Source organism: Rhamphochromis longiceps, linkage group LG12, assembly GCF_057381845.1.
Source record: "Rhamphochromis longiceps isolate RC_006_pf linkage group LG12, R_longiceps_female_GT1.1, whole genome shotgun sequence".
Lineage (NCBI taxonomy): Eukaryota > Metazoa > Chordata > Actinopteri > Cichliformes > Cichlidae > Rhamphochromis > Rhamphochromis longiceps.
In genome coordinates, this window is record NC_140568.1 from 36,630,846 (window position 1) to 36,653,793 (window position 22,948).

At 41.6% G+C, this 22,948-nt stretch overlaps 1 protein-coding gene across 1 annotated transcript in view; it reads left to right on the top strand.

Moving 5' to 3' along the window:
- LOC146657803 (transmembrane protein 132C) overlaps positions 1 to 22,948 on the top strand; it is a 296,469-nt gene that overhangs the window by 241,770 nt on the left and 31,751 nt on the right. The window contains exon 6 of the mRNA XM_085426136.1: positions 3,086 to 3,229. Within this exon, the coding sequence (XP_085282262.1) occupies positions 3,086 to 3,229 (144 nt within the window). The remainder of the gene's footprint in view (positions 1 to 3,085; positions 3,230 to 22,948) is intronic.

A 22,948-nucleotide genomic window follows, 5' to 3' on the forward strand; every position in this document is an offset into this window, starting at 1 on the left:
TTTGTACTATTTTTATTCAAAGGATTTAATCAAATGTAATCATGCTGATTACAATAATCACAAGGTTTATAATCACCTTTTCCCCTCTCTCTCTCTTCCTTTTAAAAACTCTCCATCGTCTCCACACAGTGGTTCTTCCTCTTTCTCCTCCTGCATCTTTCACCATCATCAGTAAAGTCTTACTTTTCATGTACTTTGAGTATAGCATGTCAAAGTTTGGGTGGGAGTTTAGTTTGAAGCTCTGATAATGCCTGGTGGCTTATTATTAACACCGGCATAAATTTCAGGTTTCCCCAGCATATCATCTCAGCTGTCTAATTGAAAGACAGTGCTGTGCTGGGTCTTATCCTGTATATTAAAAGTAGATAAAAATAATGTGGAAACACATGCACACATGTTAAATCCACACAGAAAGCCCCAGAGTCGAACCTTGGAGCTTCTTGCTGAGGGCAGTGCTAGCTCTTTCATCTCAAGTTTCAACAAAATTATTTGAGAAAAATGACATTTGACGTAATTTAAAATGTCGAATGATTTTATATATATAAAAAAAAAAACACCCAGCACGCCCCTGCGGGCGGTTTATCCTTCAAGCTCGGGTCCTCTACCAGAGGCCTGGGAGCTTGAGGGTCCTGCGCAGTATCTTAGCTGTTCCCAGGACTGCGCTCTTCTGGACAGAGATCTCCGATGTTATTCCCGGGATCTGCTGGAGCCACTCGCCTAGCTTGGGAGTCACCGCACCTAGTGCTCCGATTACCACGGGGACCACCGTTACCTTCACCCTCCACATCCTCTCGAGCTCTTCTCTGAGCCCTTGGTATTTCTCCAGCTTCTCGTGTTCCTTCTTCCTGATATTGCTGTCATTCGGAACCGCTACATCGATCACTACGGCCGTCTTCTTCTGTTTGTCTACCACCACTATGTCCGGTTGGTTAGCCACCACCATTTTGTCCGTCTGTATCTGGAAGTCCCACAGGATCTTAGCTCGGTCATTCTCCACCACCCTTGGGGGCATCTCCCATTTTGACCTCGGGACTTCTAGGTTATACTCGGCACAGATGTTCCTGTACACTATGCCGGCCACTTGGTTATGGCGTTCCATGTATGCCTTGCCTGCTAGCATCTTGCACCCTGCTGTTATGTGCTGGATTGTCTCTGGGGCATCTTTACACAGCCTGCACCTGGGGTCTTGCCTGGTGTGATAGACCCCAGCCTCTATGGATCTTGTACTCAGAGCTTGTTCTTGTGCTGCCATGATTAGTGCCTCTGTGCTGTCTTTCAGTCCAGCTTTGTCCAGCCACTGGTAGGATTTCTGGATATCAGCCACCTCCTCTATCTGCCGGTGGTACATACCGTGCAGGGGCCTGTCCTTCCATGATGGTTCCTCGTCTCCCTCCTCTTTCTTGGGTTTCTGCTGCCTGAGGTATTCACTGAGCACTCGGTCAGTTGGGGCCATCTTCCCAATGTATTCTTGGATGTTCCTTGTCTCATCCTGGACTGTGGTGCTGACACTCACCAGTCCCCGGCCCCCTTCCTTCCGCTTAGCGTACAGCCTCAGGGTGCTGGACTTGGGGTGAAACCCTCCATGCATGGTCAGGAGCTTTCTTGTCTTTATGTCAGTGGCTTCTATCTCCTCCTTTGGCCAGCCTATTACCCCAGCAGGGTACCTGATCACGGGCAGGGCGTATGTGTTGATGGCCCGGATCTTGTTCTTACCATTCAGCTGACTCCTCAGGACTTGCCTGACCCTCTGCAGGTACTTGGTGGTTGCAGCCTTTCTAGCGGCCTCTTCATGGTTCCCATTTGCCTGCGGGATCCCCAGGTACTTGTAACTGTCCTCTATGTCTGCAATGTTGCCTTCTGGTAGTTCAATCCCCTCAGTTCTGACTACCTTCCCTCTCTTTGTTACCATCCGACTACACTTCTCCAGTCCGAACGACATTCCAATGTCATTGCTGTATAGCCTGGTAGTGTGGATCAGTGAATCGATGTCTCGTTCACTCTTGGCATACAGCTTGATGTCATCCATGTACAGGAGGTGGCTGACAACTGCTCCGTTCCGTAGTCGGTATCCGTAGCCAGTCTTGTTAATGATCTCACTGAGGGGGTTCAGGCCTATGCAGAACAGCAGTGGGGACAGAGCATCTCCTTGGTAGATCCCGCACTTGATGGTAACTTGTGCTATGGGCTTGGAGTTGGCCTCTAGTGTTGTACGCCACATCCCCATTGAGTTCCTGATGAAGGCTCTTAGGGTCCCATTGATCTTGTATAATTCTAGGCATTCCAGTATCCAGCTGTGGGGCATTGAGTCATAGGCCTTCTTGTAATCAATCCAGGCAGTGCACAGGTTGGTCAGTCTGGTCTTGCAGTCTCGGCTGATTGTTCTGTCTACCAGTAGCTGGTGTTTTGCACCTCTGGTATTCTTGCCAATTCCTTTCTGTGTCCCGCTCATGTATTGACCCATGTGCCTGTTCATCTTAGCCGATATGATGCCTGACAGGAGCTTCCATGTAGTACTGAGGCAGGTTATTGGTCGGTAGTTGGAGGGGACCGCTCCCTTCTTGGGGTCCTTGGGGATCAGGACCGTCCGACCTTCGGTTAGCCATTCCGGGTGTCTCTCGTTAACTAGCAGCTGGTTCATTTGTGCTGCCAGACGCTCGTGGAGTGCAGTCAGCTTCTTCAGCCAGTAGGCGTGAACCATGTCGGGCCCTGGTGCTGTCCAACTCTTCATACTGGAGACCCTTTCTTGGATATCTGCCACTGTGATGGTTACTGGACCCTGTTCAGGGAGGTCGCTGTGGTCTGCCCTCAGATCCACTAGCCACTGAGCATTGCCGTTATGGGTTGCATCCTTCTCCCATATGCTCTTCCAGTATTGCTCCGTCTCCAGCCTTGGTGGTGCTGTTCTCTTATTGTTCCCTTGCCACTGAGAGTACACCTTTGCTGGTTCTGTGGAGAATATATATATATATATATATATATATATATATATATATATATATATATATTCCTGCATGTACCAACCGCCAACTATATCGAGCGACATGAACTTCAGGGCTCATGAAATTTTTTTTCCTTCCCTCTACAGGACACAGAGATTGTGAATACAGCCATTCTAACCGGTCGACATGTTGCAGTGCCAATCAAAGTGGTTACTGTGGAAAGCGATGGGCAGGTGAGGGAGGTGGACGACTCTATCACCTGCAGCTCAACAGATGTGGATGTGGTTAAGGTAAGCATCCATAATAAGCACAGTGAAATGCTCATGTGTAAATTATAGAAATAGTTTTATGTAATAAACTTCACAAAAGGTGAGAACCTAAAATACCAATGCATTTTAAGACACAAGGAACCAAGAATTTGTGTATTTGTGTGATATGGAATTGAACAAACACACATCTTGCTGCCTAAACTCTAGTATACCAATATACTCATATAAAACAGATAATACACAAGGAAAAAACCAAACTGTGAGGAGATAGATTTCTTTGCATAAATTATCTCCAATCTATCTTCAATTATGACTGTAATCCAAAGTCTTTGAGGACTCGCGTTGTTCTTTTATAAAAGAGCACTAGTGTGTTCAGGCTTTTCTTTCTTAAATCTTGTTTGATTGAATGGCAGTGATCAGATGCTGATATGGGATTCTTGCACTTATCTGCCTAAAAAATTTTTTTTGGTTTAAAGGACAGTTTAATCATAAAAGGGAGCCGGCTAAACTGATATGAGTTTCCTAGTTAAGCTGCAATTACTAAGCTATGGTTACACGTAAGCCGTATCGCAGGGATAAATGGTTTCGTATGGGTTTCCATTTTTTCACCTTCCAGACATCAGGAAAAATGGTTTGCTTGCAGGTCACTTACATATAAGTATTCCAGACCTTCACATCTGTTGATTAAAAATTGCCAGGCGGAACATTCTTATAAATAAGGTTTCCCTTCAGATTTGGTGTTATTTACCAAAGCACAATGTAAAAAAAAAAGGAAAGAAAAAACAAACACACCCATAGTTACTTGTTGGAATATTAATTCTTTGCTGTTTCTACATTGCTTCGATCTGAACTGTCCTACTTTCAATGGAATAATTAGATTTTTTTTTTAAACCACTCATTGAATATAATGCATTAGAATCACAATACTTTATTGATCGCTAAGGAAATTATGATGCATCTTGTATAATTACATGTCTATCTTTTGTATGTGCGCAAGGATTAAAAAAATGCCCTGACTCATTGAGGATATAGCATAAGGATATCTTGACCACAAGTAGCACAGTATGACTCACACCCAATTCACTTACTGCATTCAATATTCATGAGACAACTAAAACTTTGATTAAATTACTATAATTTTTTTTAAAAGAAATGTAGGCGGTTCTATAAGCACAAAAACCTATTTTTATATTATATAGACTTTGTATTCAATTTCAATTAAGTTCAGTTTTATTCATATAGCACCAAGTCACAACAACAGTGACCTTGGGTGGCTTTATATTGTAAGGTAAAGACCCTACAGTTTCTGTCACATGTATCATGCTTTTTCTTGACTCTGTAATAATGTAATACTTTCTGAGTAATGCCTTCCACAACAGGGTACAGGTAATCTGGAGCAGCTGTTAGAATGATACTATGACCGGTGTCTGTCTATGGCAATCTTAAGCTGAATCCCGTTCCGTTACACTTGGAACTGAACCTGGGATGGAAGGGCCAGCTTAAGCCTTAAGTGGCTTTCCCATACAAGCTGGATACACAACCACCACACTAATTAATAAACAAGTATTTCCTTTACAAAAACAAGCCAGTACCAAGGAATAAGGATTGATTCCTCTGGCACTACACTCCCCGTGCCCTCGGGGCCTAAAATGAAACACATCCTCTCTGTGACAGTTTCAATATGAAGCCAATTACCTGGTACAAGCCGACAGGAGTGGTGCTGTTTAACTACAATCAATAACAACACAGGGAAAATGGAAAGTACTCATTCAAATAGATGTAATGTTAGTGTTTTGCTATATGTGTGTGGTGGGTAGGTATACCACATCTAGATGTTACAGACAACCGTATAGTACAAGCACAAATAAATATTTAAACAGCTATTATTGAGAAAGAAACACAGCTCTGTGTTTAAAAAAACAGACTGCTGTCCTACCTTGGTGTAGTTTCAGCTGGGGTCAAAGGGTTATCACTACAGCTTGACCACAGAAGGTCAAACTTCAAGGTCAAAATTAGTTTAATAATACTGTAAGTAACCATTTTACAAGGTCTTATTACAGGGCTTACTAGGACCAGCTAAGTCATAAACCAGCATCTAACCACACATGAAAACACAATATTTTGTTTTTATACTCCTACTTTGGTGTGAAAAACACTATCTACCTAACGGCAGGTAGGGACTGTTACCTTTGAACAGAGCTGTGTTAGTTGTTTGTGTTTCCTGTAAACAAACAGCAAAGCAGAGGCTCATCTGTCCCACTATCAGAGAGAAATAAAGAATGTTTCAGAAAATGTTGATCATCAAGGCATTTCTCACCCACATTCAATGGAACCTTCAAAATTAGATAGTTTTCTCTATCATTTATGATTTATCTTGAAATAAAGCCGATGGCCATGGCAGCTTTTGAAATGGGGCACAGTGCATTAGCAATTGAAGCAATGCTCGTCATAGCACTCTGGGAGTTGCCGCACACATACTGTATGATGCACACTTCTGGTGAAGCTTTTAAAATTCTTTTATAGGTTTGAAGCTTCTGCAGTAATAAATGTCAGTGTAGCACTACATCAAATTTCTCCACTTTAACTTTATTCTTGATTTAGAAGAATAATAAAGTATAAATTCTTAAGGGAGAAAATGTTTCTGTGGGGTTTTTTTTGTCTTAGTTGGAGGCAATAAGCTCAGAAAGATTAGATTTCCATTTGGTTTTACATCAGATTCTATTAACTTACCTTTTTGTATAATTACTTATTGTAGATAAATGTTTGCAGGGGGAATTGCACAGCACCCTTTACTGATTACCTGAATATATGGAAATGAATGTATGGGAATTACTTGGTGAACATATTCCTGGCTGCAGTGTAATGCTGTTTCCTTGAATTTAATGCATTTATCTTTGATAACAATAATAAAAAAAAAACCTGTGATGTACTACCTCGATAGTTTCCCTCCTCTTCAACCCTCGCTTTCCTTTCCTGCATTCTCTTTCAGTGTAAACTATCTTGTTAAGGTATCTTCAGATGCCGTCACTTGTGATGTGTGTACGTGTATGAGTTGCTGTTGTTGATACAGCAGTATGTGTAGGTCGGTGGTGTCAAAGCTAGTAGGGGACAAATAGGGGACAAGCGCACGCATACACACAAATTAGTACCATTATCCTGACCTCACGCAAAACAAGGAGGGGAAAGGAGGAAAGATGGGATGAAGAGTGGTGAGAAGATGACAAATGGATCAATGAGGAGAGGAAAGGAGAGTAGAGAAAGAACATGAATGTAGAGACTGCAAAGAAGGAAAGATGTTAGTAATGCAGAGGAAAGGAGAGAAGAAAATGATAGCAATGAGTGGAAAAAGAAAGAGGTTTACTGATTTAAAACTTAAAAATGCAGAAACATTTATATCCATAAGAACAACTGACTGCTAAATCAGGATCTGCCAGTTATGCGAGCCAACTAAAAGCTCTAAAACCTGTTCTTTATATGATTAAAGCTTACACTATTTCCAGAGATAACATCATGGTGACAGACTAACTTAAAATGAATTTGTTACACTTACATGTTTTGTCTTAGAAACTAGAATAAAGTAGCCTGTAATAAAATAAAAGCAAGACACATCCTAATTAAGATAAGATAAGATAAGATAAGATAAGATAACTCTTTATTGTCATTGCACAGTCATACATAGTACAGTAGTACAATGAAATTGGAAAAACTGTCCTACGTCGGCACTACATATAACACAACACGACACGATATGACACATCACAACGTAACAAACAACACAACACAGTATATTAACTTAGTATAAAAAAGAAGAATAAGTGTATGTGTATTGCACACTGTTATTATTGCACATTAATTATTATTGCACCTTGTTATAAATATAAATATTATTGTTATCGTTTTAAACATTGTTACCTCCCCCTAAAAAGTCCAGGGAGGTATCCAGTCAGGTCAGCTATTTACATTGATCAGGGCTATTGCCCTGTTGTAAAAGCTGTCCTTGAGTCTATTTGTTCGGGACCTCAGCAGCCTGAACCTCCTGCCAGACGGCAGCAGCTTAAACACCCGGTGTCCTGGGTGTGTGCAGTCCCGTAGGATGCTGCGTGCCCTCTTGAGACAGCGAGTGCTGTACAGGTCCTTCAGGGAGGGAAGAGGATGTCCAATGATTTTTTGGGCCATGTTGATGACCCTCTGGAGTGCCTTTCTGTGTGCTGTGGTGCAGCTGGAGAACCACACACCGATGCAATATGTCAGCACACTTTCAATGGAGCAGCGGTAGAAGACGGTCAGCAGCTCCTTCTTCAGGTCCATTTTTCTGAGGATTCTCAGAAAGTGGAGACGCTGTTGGGCCTTCTTTAAGACCGCAGAGGTGATAGAGCTCCATTGGAGGTCTGTGTCTATGTGCACACCCAGAAACTTGAAACTGGAGACCCTTTCCACGCACTCCCCGTTGATGCTGACAGGCTGCAGCTCGGACTTCCTCCTTCTGAAGTCAACTACCAGTTCTTTTGTTTTGGTGGTATTGAGGTCCAGGTTGTTGTCTGCACACCAATCTGACAGCCTCTGAACTTCAGCTCTGTATGCAGTCTCATCTCCCCCTGAGATGAGCCCCACCACAGTGGTATCATCTGCAAACTTGATGACTGTGTTGTCTGGGTGGGAACTAACACAGTCATGTGTGTACAGAGTGTACAGTAGGGGACTCAGTACACAGCCTTGTGGAGAGCCGGTGTTGAGGCTGAGGGCTGAGGAAAGATGAGGCCCCACTCTAACTCTCTGTACACGGTCTGAGAGGAAGTCTCTGATCCAGCGGCAGGTGGTGGAAGGAAGTCCAATTTCCAGCAGTTTATCTATTAGTCTGTCCGGGAGTATCGTATTGAAAGCAGAGCTAAAGTCAACAAAGAGCAGCCTGGCGTAACGGCCCTGCACTTCCAGGTGAGAGATGGTGGTGTGGAGCGTTGTAGCAATGGCATCTTCAGTTGATCTGTTAGCTCTGTATGCAAACTGGAGCGGGTCGAGTGTGGGTGGCAGGCAGGACATGATGTGACGTCGGACCAGTTTCTCAAAGCACTTCATTATAACAGGTGTTAGAGCAACTGGTCGGTAGTCGTTGAGGCTGCTAATGTTAGTACGCTTTGGCAGTGGGACAATTGTGGCTGACTTTAGGCACGGCGGGATGCAGGACTGGGACAGTGAAGTGTTGAAGATCTTAGTGAAGACCCCAGCCAGCTGGTCTGCACACTCTTTTAGGACCTTTGCGGTTACCCCATCTGGTCCGGTGGCCTTCCTGGGGTTCACTGCCCTCAGTGTGTGCCTCACCTCATATTCCTGCACTATGAGGCTTGGGCTGCTGCTGTCCGATGTTTTTGCTGCTGCTGCCTCTGGTCCCTTCACCTCAAAGCGTGCGAAGAAGTGGTTCAGCTCCTCTGCAAGCTCCGCGTTACCCTCAGTCAACGTGGTATTGCCAGGTTTGTAGTTGGTTAAGTGCTGAACTCCCTGCCATACCTGTCGTGAGTTGTTGGTGGTGAAGTGGTCTTCGATCCTTCTCTTGTACGCTGCCTTGGCCTCTCTGATGCCTCTTTTCAACTGAGATCTGGCTGCACTGTACTGCATACCATCACCGGATCTAAAAGCGGCGTCACGTTGCTTCAGCAGGACCTGGACCTCTTTAGTCATCCAGGGTTTCTGGTTGGGATACACCCGGAGACGTTTGTCCACAGTGACACTGTTGACACAGAAGTTAATATATGAGAGCACTGATGTTGTGTGCTCTTCAAGGTCCTGATGTTCGAACACGCTCCAGTCCGTGTTTTCAAAACAGTCCTGCAGCTGATGTGATGCACCTTCTGGCCAGGTTTTCACAGTTTTTGTGACTGGGGGGGCTCTTCTCCTAATGGGAGTGTATGCAGGGATCAACAGCATGGACATGTGGTCTGACAAACCTAGATGTGGTAGAGGGGTTGCTCTGTAGCCTTTTTGGATGTTGCTGTAGGCTTTATCCAATGTGTTTTTCCCCCTCGTTGCACATTTAATATGCTGTTCAAATCTGGGGAATACTGACCTTAAATCAGCATGGTTGAAGTCCCCAGCTATAATTGGGCATTTAGTACAAGTAGAGAGGCAGAAGCAGAAGAAAACTATCAGACTTCCTTCCTGTATCCTTCCTATAGTTCTCCTTGTTTTATATTCAGGTGCAGTGATAGCATTTAAGCTCACCTCCTTAAAAATTGTCCTTCTCTCTCTATTTTAAATTTGATGTGCACATCCATTGACAAGAATAGCTTTATGACCTTCAGAAAACAGTATCTGATTGATGCCTGGTTTCTCTAAGCTGTAATGAAGGACTTCAACTACAGGTTCCACTATACATAAAAAACAGTAACACTTCACAGTAGTGCCATAAATACTACGTTTATATCTCTGCTTTTTATACTATAGTCACAAAAACAGGACTTGCCAACATTTGAATGATGATGAAACAGTTAAACTTAGAGCAAGGCTATGATACAGTTATTTGATTTGTACCTCACCATAGTGAAGTAATAAAATAAACAATAAGCCAGAGTGCCAAAGAAGACCAAAGTTGCAGATAAACCCTTACATTAGGCAACAATTTTATATCGAGGTATTAAGTGTCAGAAACCTCAGAACTACCTACTAACTGCAATGTGATGTGATCTACGATCTAAGAGTGAATGTAAATGTGAAATGACCACTATTTTTGTTTCAAATGTTATATGCAGAAAAAGTGTGTCAGAAATCTTTTAATGGCCTTGCAAAACTGTACATACAGCACTCTTCCACAGACAGATGAATATATATGTATATGTATATGTATATGTGTGCACACACGTGGGATCACGCAGATACGTGTCAAAGTGTCCAGCTGGTTCATTAAACAGCACACAGATCAATTCTTAATTTGCTTTGTATCCATACTAATACATGCACCAACACACACACCCTAAATCTCCCTAAAACATGCGTGCAGATATACGCACAAACACACACAGACAAACACACACACCTCCATCACTTCAGAGATTTGTCTTCAATCTCCACACAAACTAAATATTGTTCAAACCCACTGAGTTTGTCTGTGAGATTATTTCTGTGTGGACTGTTTGGGTTTTTTCCCCTTATTTATATATTTTTGTTTTGTTTTTTATGCAACATGCATATTCGTTCCTCAAATTATAATGTCGTATTAAAGGCACATAGGTTGTTGGTGGCTTGGAGCACTGTTCACGTTAATAGTTGATCAAATTAAACCTGTACACTGAAAAATGATGCTTTAGTCACTGCAGGCATGGCCGGTGTTCCACATTAACTGGTGTTTGATTAGTGATGGTGAAAACAATGTGTTGCAGGAGTAGCTTTGCAGAAGTTGCTACTGACAGATGGGGAAATCAACATTGTGAATGTTTCATCTTTAAAATGCATTTCTTTGTTTGTTTGTTTTTTGTTGTTGTTTTTTTGTTTGTTTTTTAAAAACATGACAAAACTGTTATTGCATTGATCAAAAACAAAAAAAATCCAGAAAGTATTCACAGTGCTTCAATTGTTCCACATTTTGTCATTTTACAGCCTTATTCCAAAATGGATTACCATATAACCACTCTGCCACTCATGCCTGCTGGGTTGTCCTTCTGCAAGGTTCTCCTCTCATTACAGAGCAATGCTGGAGCTCTGTCAGAGTGATAATCAGGTTCTTGATCACCTCCATGACTAAGGCCCTTCTTCCCCAGTTGCTTAGATTGGCCAGGCAGCAAGCTGCAGGAAGAGTCCTCATGATTCCAAACTTCTTCCATTTATGGATGATATCACTCTGCTAACTGGGACCTTGAGTTTTTTCTGTACCCTTCCCCAGATCTGAGCCTTGATGCAATTCTGCCTTAAAGGTCTACAGACAATTCTGTGTCTGGCTCATGTCCGTGGCTTTGTATATGCTCAAAAATGCACAGTTAACTTATGAACCTGATATAATCATGTCCAATCATATCAATGTACTAGAGGTGAACTCCAGTCCAGATGTAGAAACATTTGACAGTTGATCTGTGGAAACGGGATGCCCGTGAGCTTAATTTTGATTGCCATGGCAAAGGCTGTGAATACTTGTCATATTTATATTTTTTATTCGTTTTTCAAGAATGTCAAGCAAATGTTTTTTGGTGAAAAATGAATGTAATCTCTTTTGGAATAACATGACAAAATGTGGAACGAGTGAAGCGCTGAATACTTTGTAGATGCACTGCAGATGACTGAGATGACACCCGTTTATAATTTCACCAAAGTTAATAAACTCTATGGCAAATCTTCTTGTTCCATTATTATTCTTCCCACGCATTTATATATGATTTGCAGATTGTCAGCCTTACAGCCAAAGCACACACTTTATATTATTTGCACTTAGGTGAAATAGATGCTAGTCAGCCCATGCTACACTGTTGACAATATATTAGAAACCTCTGCAAATGTTTTATATCCTGATCCTTTAAAAAAAATACACTCTAAAATAATTGAATATATCACCATGCGTTTGTTTTCAGTTTACTACATTTACAATGTTATTTTAGTGCTAATAGTTTAAGCTGGGGTATTCTTTAAGTGGTAGAAAAGTAAAATTATATAAATAGAGTTTATTATATTAAAATTATAGTAAAATGCTAAAAGATGAATTGCCAGGTGCTGTTGAACATAGGCAGTATAAAAGATGGTTGTAGCTACAATGACATCATCTGTTGGTTTGTCCCATTTTGAAGCCTTGAGTTCAGTGTTCCTGCATCACCATCTTGGTTGCAAGAAACCAGATGTGACGAGGAAGAGTGGGCCAGACTGTGAAATTGGTTGATCACTGGCTGACTACTTGTGACTGACAAGTCAGTGAGCAATGAGCAATGCAAAATACCACACCCAGTCCTCCTTTTTGAAGGAAGGATATTCAAAACAGATTTTATTTTCCTTTTTCAATGCAAACCAAAAACAGGGGTTTACAGGGGTCCTAAAGGAGTCTGTTTTCCCAAACACTTAGGACCACACTCGCTTTAGTCTCCTGGTAAGAAAACTATCTCAATGTTTTACACTGCTGTTAATAGATAAGTGTAAAGTTACCAGTGATGTGAATAACGGCGTTACTTTTTTCAGTAACAAGTAATCTAACTAGTTACTATTCCTATCGTTACAACGCCGTTACCGTTACTAACAAGAAGATGCGGTGCGGTCACGTTACTATTTTTCAACAAACAGACGGTTGAAGCTGTGTTCAGCTTTACTGCACTTTATATCAGTTGCACGGAAGTAGCTGACTACATAAGTAATCTGGGCGCTACAGCTTTAAGCAGCTGCGAGCGCTTCCACAGGCGGCTATCACTTTCTGGTAGACAATCACTTTTTGGCACAACACCTGGAGCTAAGGAGGCAAAACAATCACATGAGTGCTGCTGTTTGACTGAGGAAGAATAAAGTAGTCGTGGTAAGCCAATCACACGACCACTTCAAGATGACAAAGCAACAAGGTGATATATACCAGTTTTTAAATGGTGTTGACAGGCCACGTAAAACCAGAGTCATGATAAACAATATATATGCGTGTTTTTTCCTCAATAGTTTCGCCATGTTTACTGTCTAAGGACAGCGCCAGCAAGCACTCTCTGCGTATAACCAAAAAATAAAAAAACTAAACAAAAACAGCCCGTTCGTTTTGGTGGAAAAATGTACCATGTCAACATGACATTAGTTTGTTTAGGAAGAGGGGGAAGTTTTAGGAGTGACGGCAAGAGTGAGAGAGAGAGAGAGAAAGACAGCAGAAGGAGAGAGAGAGCGAGTTTTGAGATGTGAGAGATTTGTGACGTTTAGCATGTTTGGAGTGTGTAGTTAATGTGTTGTCTTGTGTAGTTAGTGTGTAGTGTTGGATAGTTTTGTGTTGTGTGTCAGAACAATGAGGTGACTGCTGTCTCCAGGTAGAAACAGGAGGAGTGATACACCTGCTGCTGTCAGACCTGCAGGTATCAGGCTGTGATGTTCTCCTTTATAGTGGACAGAACTTTATGGAGTGGCACAAAATATTTGTGTGGCATCTTATTGAATGCAGAACAGCTGATTGTTATGTAAATAGTTTGAAATGGTTTAAAAAAAAAAAAAAAGGGGTAAAAGGTAAATAGCTGTCAAACCCAGTGGGGGTGCACAAAGACAACTAAGCAAATCCTTCTGGCTTATACCAAGCAATACAGATTCTCAAAAAAAAAAAAAAGTTCCCCATAAGTAACACATGTTAACATCAAATCCACTGATCCACACTGAAGTCCATGAGTTTTATCTGAATGTCCATGAGAGATGTCCAAGCGCTATTGTCCATAAATGAGGGGAATGGTGTGTATGATTGCGGAAATCGGTGTATTTGGAAAATGGGGACAGAGCGTCGTCTTTGATAGCTTCCTACCCAACCGGTGGAAGCTTCAATTGCAGAATGAGTCCTGCTCCTAGCCGTTCATTTGCTCGCCGTCCTTTTTCATACCCCAAAAAAGGTTCACCTGGCCTGCATTAAATAAACAAGGCCAATAAGAAATCACAAGAATAATACAAAAATGTCAGCCAATTAAGCTAAATACATTAAGTTATTCTTGTTCCTGTGTACACAATTTATAAATAAACAAACAATATATTGGTTAAATAGAATATATTTAACCAATAAGGATTTAACTGAAACATTTCAACTGCTACATACTATGTAGCTTCACAACATTTTTTTATTCAACAAATATCGGTCAAATCAAAATCAAATTGTTTGGACCCACAGCAGCCAATTAGCGTCAGCTGGTAGCAATACAAACAGTCAATTAAAAGTTCAAACTCACCAATTCCGTTCTGTTCAGTGCACAACAACACTATGGCTCTGGCTCACAGTAATCAGCATCTAAGTTGCATAAGTTAGTTGGTGTTAAAAAAAAATGACGGGAGGAAGCCCGGGACAGGCTTACTATGACCTACATGCCATCCGACTGGCTGAGCAAAGTCATGTGCTTGGAGTCATGTATTTGTGATACGTTCAATAAGTGCAGGAAATTACTCTGGGTTACAGCTGCAAATAACTTTGTTGTTTGCGAAACTTGTGCATATGATTTTAAAATTGACAATTTATATATGCATTTAATTGAACCATGAAATATGGTTCAATAAACATGTTTGTGGTTGTTACAGTAAAAAATATAACTTTTTCTACTCAGATGTTATGTTTTTTGTCTGATTTTAGATCAATTGTGTTAATACAGTATGTCAACATGAGAACATAACTGTAAATTCAGACATTTGAGGTTGTGCTGAAAAGAATGATACCAAACAAGGCAAAGTAAATAGTTTTTAAAGGTGAAATGTGGAGGGAAAATCAAAAGTGGTTAAAATGGCCAATTATACCCTGGACCCCAGAGGGTCAAACAATATTTACTTTTCAAGTAATTAATTACTTTTAGAATCTTGTAACTCAGTTACTAACTAGTTACTTTTTTGAAGAAGTAACTAGTAACTATAATTAATTACTTTTTCAAAGTAACTTGCCCAACACACCTTTTTTCCACAAGCAGAATTACAGATACCTGTATTTAATACTGGTAAAAGGTGAAGCACCGATTCAACATTCATACGCATGTCAAAATAAAACCGATAATAAAACACTGCATGATGTATGGTTGCCAAAAAAGTACAGACTTTGAAGTGTACTAAAGATATAAAGTTAAAGGCGGCTCTTTGAAGGACATTTCTAACAGCTGTTTTGTCCAAAGCTAACTGAAATGCATTTCATATTAATATAATAGTAAAAAAAAAAAAAAAATATATATATATATATATATATATATATATATATATATATATATATATATATATACATATATATAACAAGAAGGCATCGGTGGGCAAGGGACGAAAACAGGGCGTTGTTGGAATGCTACTACGCAAGTAACCCCGGCGGAAGGGGCTACATGAATAGGATGAGGGACCTATGGATTCTTCGATACCCAACATCCACAATGACGGCGAAACAACTAGTAGCTCAGTGTTCCAACATTCGAAAGAAGGGACTGCTCTCACAGCTAGAGATTGACGAGGTACAACACAAATGCTACGGCAAGGAGGAGTCAGGACGCCAGGTCAGGGGGGAGATATCATCACCCCCACCCGAGATTGGGTACATAGCCCCAAGTGTGATAGGAGAAGGATCGTTGAGTGCGAGAGGAACTGACCTGAAAAATAGGATCATGGCCAAGCTTGAAACCTGGATCCCCCGTAGCCGGTTACCAAGATTACGTGAAGTACCCTCAGAAGGTCTGCTAGATGATGTTAATGCAGCACTACGGGCAATACCTACAACCACGATTACCGACACTAACAAGCTGATCTACAATACGGCAGCAGTGATCAGTGAGATGCTTGGCTACAAGTTGAACAGCCACAAGGGGCAGTACCCTCCATGGAGAAAGAGGCTAGAGGGCAAGATCAAAGTAGCACGGAGAGAGGTTAGCCAACTAACGGAGTTGCAGAAAGGTGCGACGAATAAGGTGCCTAAGAAATACAGCAAGCTGTCCATACCTGAGGCCTTGGAAACTGCCAAGCAAAGACTCACAGCCTTGGCCAGCCGCTTGAGGAGGTACACCAGAGAGATAGAAGGCAGGAGAATAAACCAGCTGTTCTCCACAGAACCAGCAAAGGTGTACTCTCAGTGGCAAGGGAACAATAAGAGAACAGCACCACCAAGGCTGGAGACGGAGCAATACTGGAAGAGCATATGGGAGAAGGATGCAACCCATAACGGCAATGCTCAGTGGCTAGAGGATCTGAGGGCAGACCACAGCGACCTCCCTGAACAGGGTCCAGTAACCATCACAGTGGCAGATATCCAAGAAAGGGTCTCCAGTATGAAGAGTTGGACAGCACCAGGGCCCGACATGGTTCACACCTACTGGATGAAGAAGCTAACTGCACTCCACGAGCGTCTGGCAGCACAAATGAACCAGCTGCTAGTTAACGAGAGACACCCGGAATGGCTAACTGAAGGCCGGACGGTCCTGATCCCCAAGGACCCCAAGAAGGGACCGGTCCCCTCCAACTACCGACCAATAACCTGCCTCAGTACTACATGGAAGCTCCTGTCAGGCATCATATCAGCTAAGATGAACAGGCACATGGGTCAATACATGAGCGGGACACAGAAAGGAATTGGCAAGAATACCAGAGGCGCAAAACACCAGCTACTGGTAGACAGAACAATCAGCCGAGACTGCAAGACCAGACTGACCAACCTGTGCACTGCCTGGATTGATTACAAGAAGGCCTATGACTCAATGCCCCACAGCTGGATACTGGAATGCCTAGAATTGTACAAGATCAATGGGACCCTAAGAGCCTTCATCAGGAACTCAATGGGGATGTGGCGTACAACACTAGAGGCCAACTCCAAGCCCATAGCACAAGTCACCATCAAGTGCGGGATCTACCAAGGAGATGCTCTGTCCCCACTGCTGTTCTGCATAGGCCTGAACCCCCTCAGTGAGATCATTAACAAGACTGGCTACGGATACCGACTACAGAACGGAGCAGTTGTCAGCCACCTCCTGTACATGGATGACATCAAGCTGTATGCCAAGAGTGAACGAGACATCGATTCACTGATCCACACTACCAGGCTATACAGCAATGACATTGGAATGTCGTTCGGACTGGAGAAGTGTAGTCGGATGGTAACAAAGAGAGGGAAGGTAGTCAGAACTGAGGGGATTGAACTACCAGAAGGCAACATTGCAGACATAGAGGACAGTTACAAGTACTTGGGGATCCCGCAGGCGAATGGGAACCATGAAGAGGCCGCTAGAAAAGCTGCAACCACCAAGTACCTGCAGAGGGTCAGGCAAGTCCTGAGGAGTCAGCTGAATGGTAAGAACAAGATCCGGGCCATCAACACGTACGCCCTGCCCGTGATCAGGTACCCTGCTGGGGTAATAGGCTGGCCAAAGGAGGAGATAGAAGCCACTGACATAAAGACAAGAAAGCTCCTTACCATGCATGGAGGGTTTCACCCCAAGTCCAGCACCCTGAGGCTGTACGCTAAGCGGAAGGAAGGGGGCCGGGGACTGGTGAGTGTCAGCACCACAGTCCAGGATGAGACAACGAACATCCAAGAATACATTGGGAAGATGGCCCCAACTGACCGAGTGCTCAGTGAATACCTCAGGCAGCAGAAACCCAAGAAAGAGGAGGGAGACGAGGAACCATCATGGAAGGACAGGCCCCTGCACGGTATGTACCACCGGCAGATAGAGGAGGTGGCTGATATCCAGAAATCCTACCAGTGGCTGGACAAAGCTGGACTGAAAGACAGCACAGAGGCACTAATCATGGCAGCACAAGAACAAGCTCTGAGCACAAGATCCATAGAGGCTGGGGTCTATCACACCAGGCAAGACCCCAGGTGCAGGCTGTGTAAAGATGCCCCAGAGACAATCCAGCACATAACAGCAGGGTGCAAGATGCTAGCAGGCAAGGCATACATGGAACGCCATAACCAAGTGGCCGGCATAGTGTACAGGAACATCTGTGCGGAGTATAACCTGGAAGTCCCAAGGTCAAAATGGGAGATGCCCAAGGGTGGTGGAGAATGACCGAGCTAAGATCCTGTAGGACTTCCAGATACAGACGGACAAAATGGTGGTGGCTAACCAACCGGACATAGTGGTGGTAGACAAACAGAAGAAGACGGCCGTAGTGATCGATGTAGCGGTTCCGAATGACAGCAATATCAGGAAGAAGGAACACGAGAAGCTGGAGAAATACCAAGGGCTCAGAGAAGAGCTCGAGAGGATGTGGAGGGTGAAGGTAACGGTGGTCCCCGTGGTAATCGGAGCACTAGGTGCGGTGACTCCCAAGATAGGCGAGTGGCTCCAGCAGATCCCGGGAACAACATCGGAGATCTCTGTCCAGAAGAGCGCAGTCCTGGGAACAGCTAAGATACTGCGCAGGACCCTCAAGCTCCCAGGCCTCTGGTAGAGGATCCGAGCTTGAAGGATAAACCGCCCGCAGGGGCGTGCTGGGTGTTTTATATATATATATAAAGCTAATTTATTTTAACTTCTACTAATCATTCTAATGAATATACTCAGTTTGAACACTCGGGTGACTTTGTCCTCATGACCGAACTTAAAAATGAACATTGTGCTAAAATTGAGACATAAATTATATGTTTATGGCTCTTTCGTGTAAAATCTGTTTATGTAATAAGCACTGGTGATGAATTTACCCATAGGATTCCTTTTGTTGTACATGTAATGTTGTTCCCTCTATTTATGTTGAAATCAGTTTGATGTTGGGAAGCTGTGTAGTGAAATAGGAAGTGTGTTAAACCCAATGAGACCATTGTAAGAAGTAGGAAGTAGAAATATTAGTGTTAAAAGGTTAAAGGTACCTGAAAACTCAACTTTCATATAGTAACAAATTTTTTGTACGTCATCACTTCCCACCTATGTCTCTCAGTCTAGGAAAAAGTGGAATGATAATATGATGGACAAGAGAGACTTGTCTGTTAGGTGACTGTCATCACATTTAGCACTCTGTCATCAATCGTTTTTCTCCCCATGCAGTGCATTCACTGTTGGCTTGCACTATTACTCAAACCTGTGAAATTATACACACAGAATTTCAACAAAGCACAGTTCATATTAAGGATTTATTGCATAGCAAAGCAATACTTCTTCATAAGAAATAATAGATTTTTAATATCGTGCTTCTGTTAAAAACATCACATATTGTTAAAAAATGTCACTTTTATAAAATCATCCTGAATATATTAAACTGATAATAAATCTGTCATGGCATTTTATTAATTGCATAATGATAGCGAGGTTGCGTCTGAAGAATACTTCAGCTAAAATCTAGTCATAATTAAGGCAGGTGCAGATGTGTCACTGGCTGATACCCTAGCATCAACTCAATTTGAGTGCAGATAAAGTGCATGCTTTGGTTTTAGGGTTGAGAATCCTCAAATCACATTAAACAAATGGGAAGAATAATAATGGCAATAGAAACCTTTGCCGAACTTTTTTTTTTTTTTTTTTAAATGTGTTGGTATTATGAATTAGCAGTCTTATACTTCATTTATGATAGTGTGATTATGTCTGTGTTCATATATATTTGCCTATTTGGAAGCCTGTGGAGAAAGATTGTTAACCAAATGTGTGCAAATGTGCTGCCATACGGTCTTCAAAGATCCCAACTAAACATTGCATGATGTATGGTGGTCAAACATTAACTGGTTGACATGTGGGCCTGAACAGAAAAGGGAGCGGCAGCGGAGTTCATCGGGAATGGGTGAAGTGCCAAAAAACAAAAATGATCAAACTAATTTATAACAATAATTACATTCTGAAAATTATAGTGGGTGGCTGTACACTTTAAATTGCTTATAACTTCACCCTTCTCCACAGGTGTCTGATGGACAGCAGCACAAATAATTGTAATCCACAGACCAGTTGTAGCATGTTTTGACATTGCCCCCATCTGACAACAGATGTTCTGTCCACGTAGGCAGGCAGTCCATAGCTACCCACATACTGCCAATGTGCTACCACCATTTAAGCATAATTTCCCCACCATGCATGGAATAATCTAACACCACTAATCTGGTGGTATATATATATATATATATATATATATATATATATATATATATATATATACATATACCAGTTAGATATTTTATGATATTTTACACCAGAGTTACGTCAAATGCTGTGGGTGGCATTCATCTGTGGGAGCTGTAGCCTGTCAGTCCACTATTTACTTGACCTGTCAAAATGCCAAAAATTCTGAGTTGAGGATATCCGGAACTTTTTTCTTTGTAAGTCCTGCGCTTTTTGCTAGTGTTTCCTGCCATTAGGTGGTACATCTGAAACTTCTTTTTTTTTTTTTTTTGCAGTAGACTAAGCTGCTAACTTGGTCAATGGCTCTAAATGCTTCAGAAGCCATTGACATTTTGCCATCACTGGCATGAAAAGAAAACCAGAATGAGGCATTCAAGGAGACAGTCAGAATAAAATCTTTCAGCAATCGTAGATACTGAACTATACAAATCAGACAAAATGTAACTAATAAATAGTAACTTGATAAACTGGACATCTATATGTTATTTGCCCATGTTCATCGAGGGTCTGTGTACATAATTGCACCGATAAATACAACAATTTTTTTAGTGCTTTCACAGAGTTACAGGTTTAAATTTCTGCAAAAAAAAGAAAAGAAAAATCTGTTTACAAATAAATCAGACCTGGACTGTTTGAATCTGCTGGATGTATATAAATTACAATTATCTTGTAGATCGTTTTAATCTCATCAGTGGATATAATTAAAGAATGATTACAGTCACTTGAGGCTATTGTGTTATTATTGCATTTCAAGCCGGTAATCTGGTAATTCTGTGTTAAGTAAAGAGGTTCTGCCAAGATCTTGAGAAAAAAACAATAATTAGTGTCAATAAAGGTATCATATTAGTCGTGTATTTAATGGTTTAAAATGACCAAACAAATTAAGTAAATCACATTTGCCTTTATTAAATCATTAGCAGCTCGTCACTACCAGCTAACCACTTCATATCTATAACACTCCATCAAATCTCTTTTGCTATAAGCAACAGAATGTAAATGACATATAACAACATGTTTGAAGAAATGAGGTGTGTGTGTGTGTGTGTGTGTGAGAGAGAGACAGAGAGAGAGAGAGAGAGAGACCAAAAACACGAGATAAAAGAGGGAGAAAAGAGGGCTTCAATCTAGATGCCCTTGGTCATTTGAGAGCCTAGAAAGGAAATGAAAGGTAAAGTGGATTAAAGGCAGAGGTCACACGCACATGCACACAAACACACACACATGCACAGACACACACACACACACACTACAATCTAAACTCACATTTTCCATTTAGCAGTAACAGGCTTAGGAAATAGCCAGTGATTTGAAGTGCACAACATCAGACCAAACCATTAGCAACACTCAAAGACATATATCTGTGGGAGTTGCGACCTTGAGGGGGTCTAAAACTATTTTTAAACCTCCAGAGATTCAGTTCTTACAGAGTAGAAAGAGATTTTCGTGTTAAATCAGCAAAGCTATGAATGCTCCCCAGCACCCCACGCCAACACCCCCACATAAAATGTTCAATAGATTGTCTGGTGACAAAACTTTCAGGGAGTGAAAACTGGTTCAATTGAGGGTTTATATTACATATAATGCCTTATGAGGTATATTCATTTTTATGATCATTTTGACATCAGAATGGACTTCAGTTTTGAATTTAATCACAGTAATATATTTATAACTCAGTGGGTCATCTAGAGAAAGTTGTTAAGTTAGACACTTTTTATCTGAATATAACTTTTACAGTATATATTACGGTATAAACGTGTATTGCAAATACCACAATTGTAATTTGGTGTATGTATTTTTTTTTATATTACATAATATGAACGCCCCAAAAATGATAAATATACTAAATATTAATAATACCCATCCATCCATTCATCTGTCTTCTGACACTTGTCACTCTGGGTCGTGGGGGCAGCAGTCTCAGCAGATATGAACAGACCTCCTTCTCCTGGCTCACCTCCTCCAACTCCTCTGTGGGGGACACTAACATCATCACTACTGATACCTCACCAGTCCATCTGTTACGCTCCTGCCTTACTCTCCCCTCACTCGTCAACAAAACCCTGACATACTTACACTCCACTAGGCAGCAACTCTTTCCCAACCCAGATGGACGCCTCACCCTTTTTTATATTATTGTTAATAACATTCATGGGAATTACTGCATCTGCATTAGTATAATACTACAGTTTTAGCTCTTAGATGACATGGGGTAGGTATATTCACAGGTTAGTTTATTTATAAATGTAATTATAACAGACTAGTCTGACATTAACTATCATTAGCTAATAATAATATCATTAGCATAAATAAACAAATATGAAAACTATTAAGGATAATAATGAATAAATTACTTGTCATTGTCACTGCTATAACCGGGGGAGGGAAAGTGACATGCAGATGTCTACATTGTTTGTGCAGGTGTTTGGTTGTGTATTTGTGCAGTAGAGGGTGAATTATGGCTGAGCTGTTATACTGTGCCCCATGTCACACATATCCTCTCACCTCCATAAAATATACTGACCTTAATCAATAACTAATTAGCTACTAATTACCATGCTAAAGTACACAGCACCAATTGCATCAACACACAAACATCCACTTATTGAGAAGTTAAGTAGGGTGGTGCCTATTACACAAGGTCCCACCAGCCTTGTGTTAAACACAGTTTCTCAGCACAGCCACATATATTGACCACAGTAGAACACTATTTGTCTACCAAATACTGCATAAAATAAGATAAAAAACAATTTAAATAAAACATTGTATTGATCCACTAATCCTTTAAAGTTCTCTTTAGTGTTTTTCAGTATATAGTGATTGTTTGCACTTGTGCACTGCCCATAAAGTGCTCAAACATATACCCGCTTCCCCACCAGCCTCTCACTCTCACCCTGACATATTGGCAGCAGTTACCATACCTCCATTTTGTGTTCCCTCAGGAAGCCATGTTATTTCCTGCTGGTCCATTAGCGCCCCATCACTGCAACACATGAACAGTTCAGATAGGACGAGGCCGCTGCTGTAGCTGTCCATGCGAGTTTCAGTCTGTGATGCCCTGTGCTTG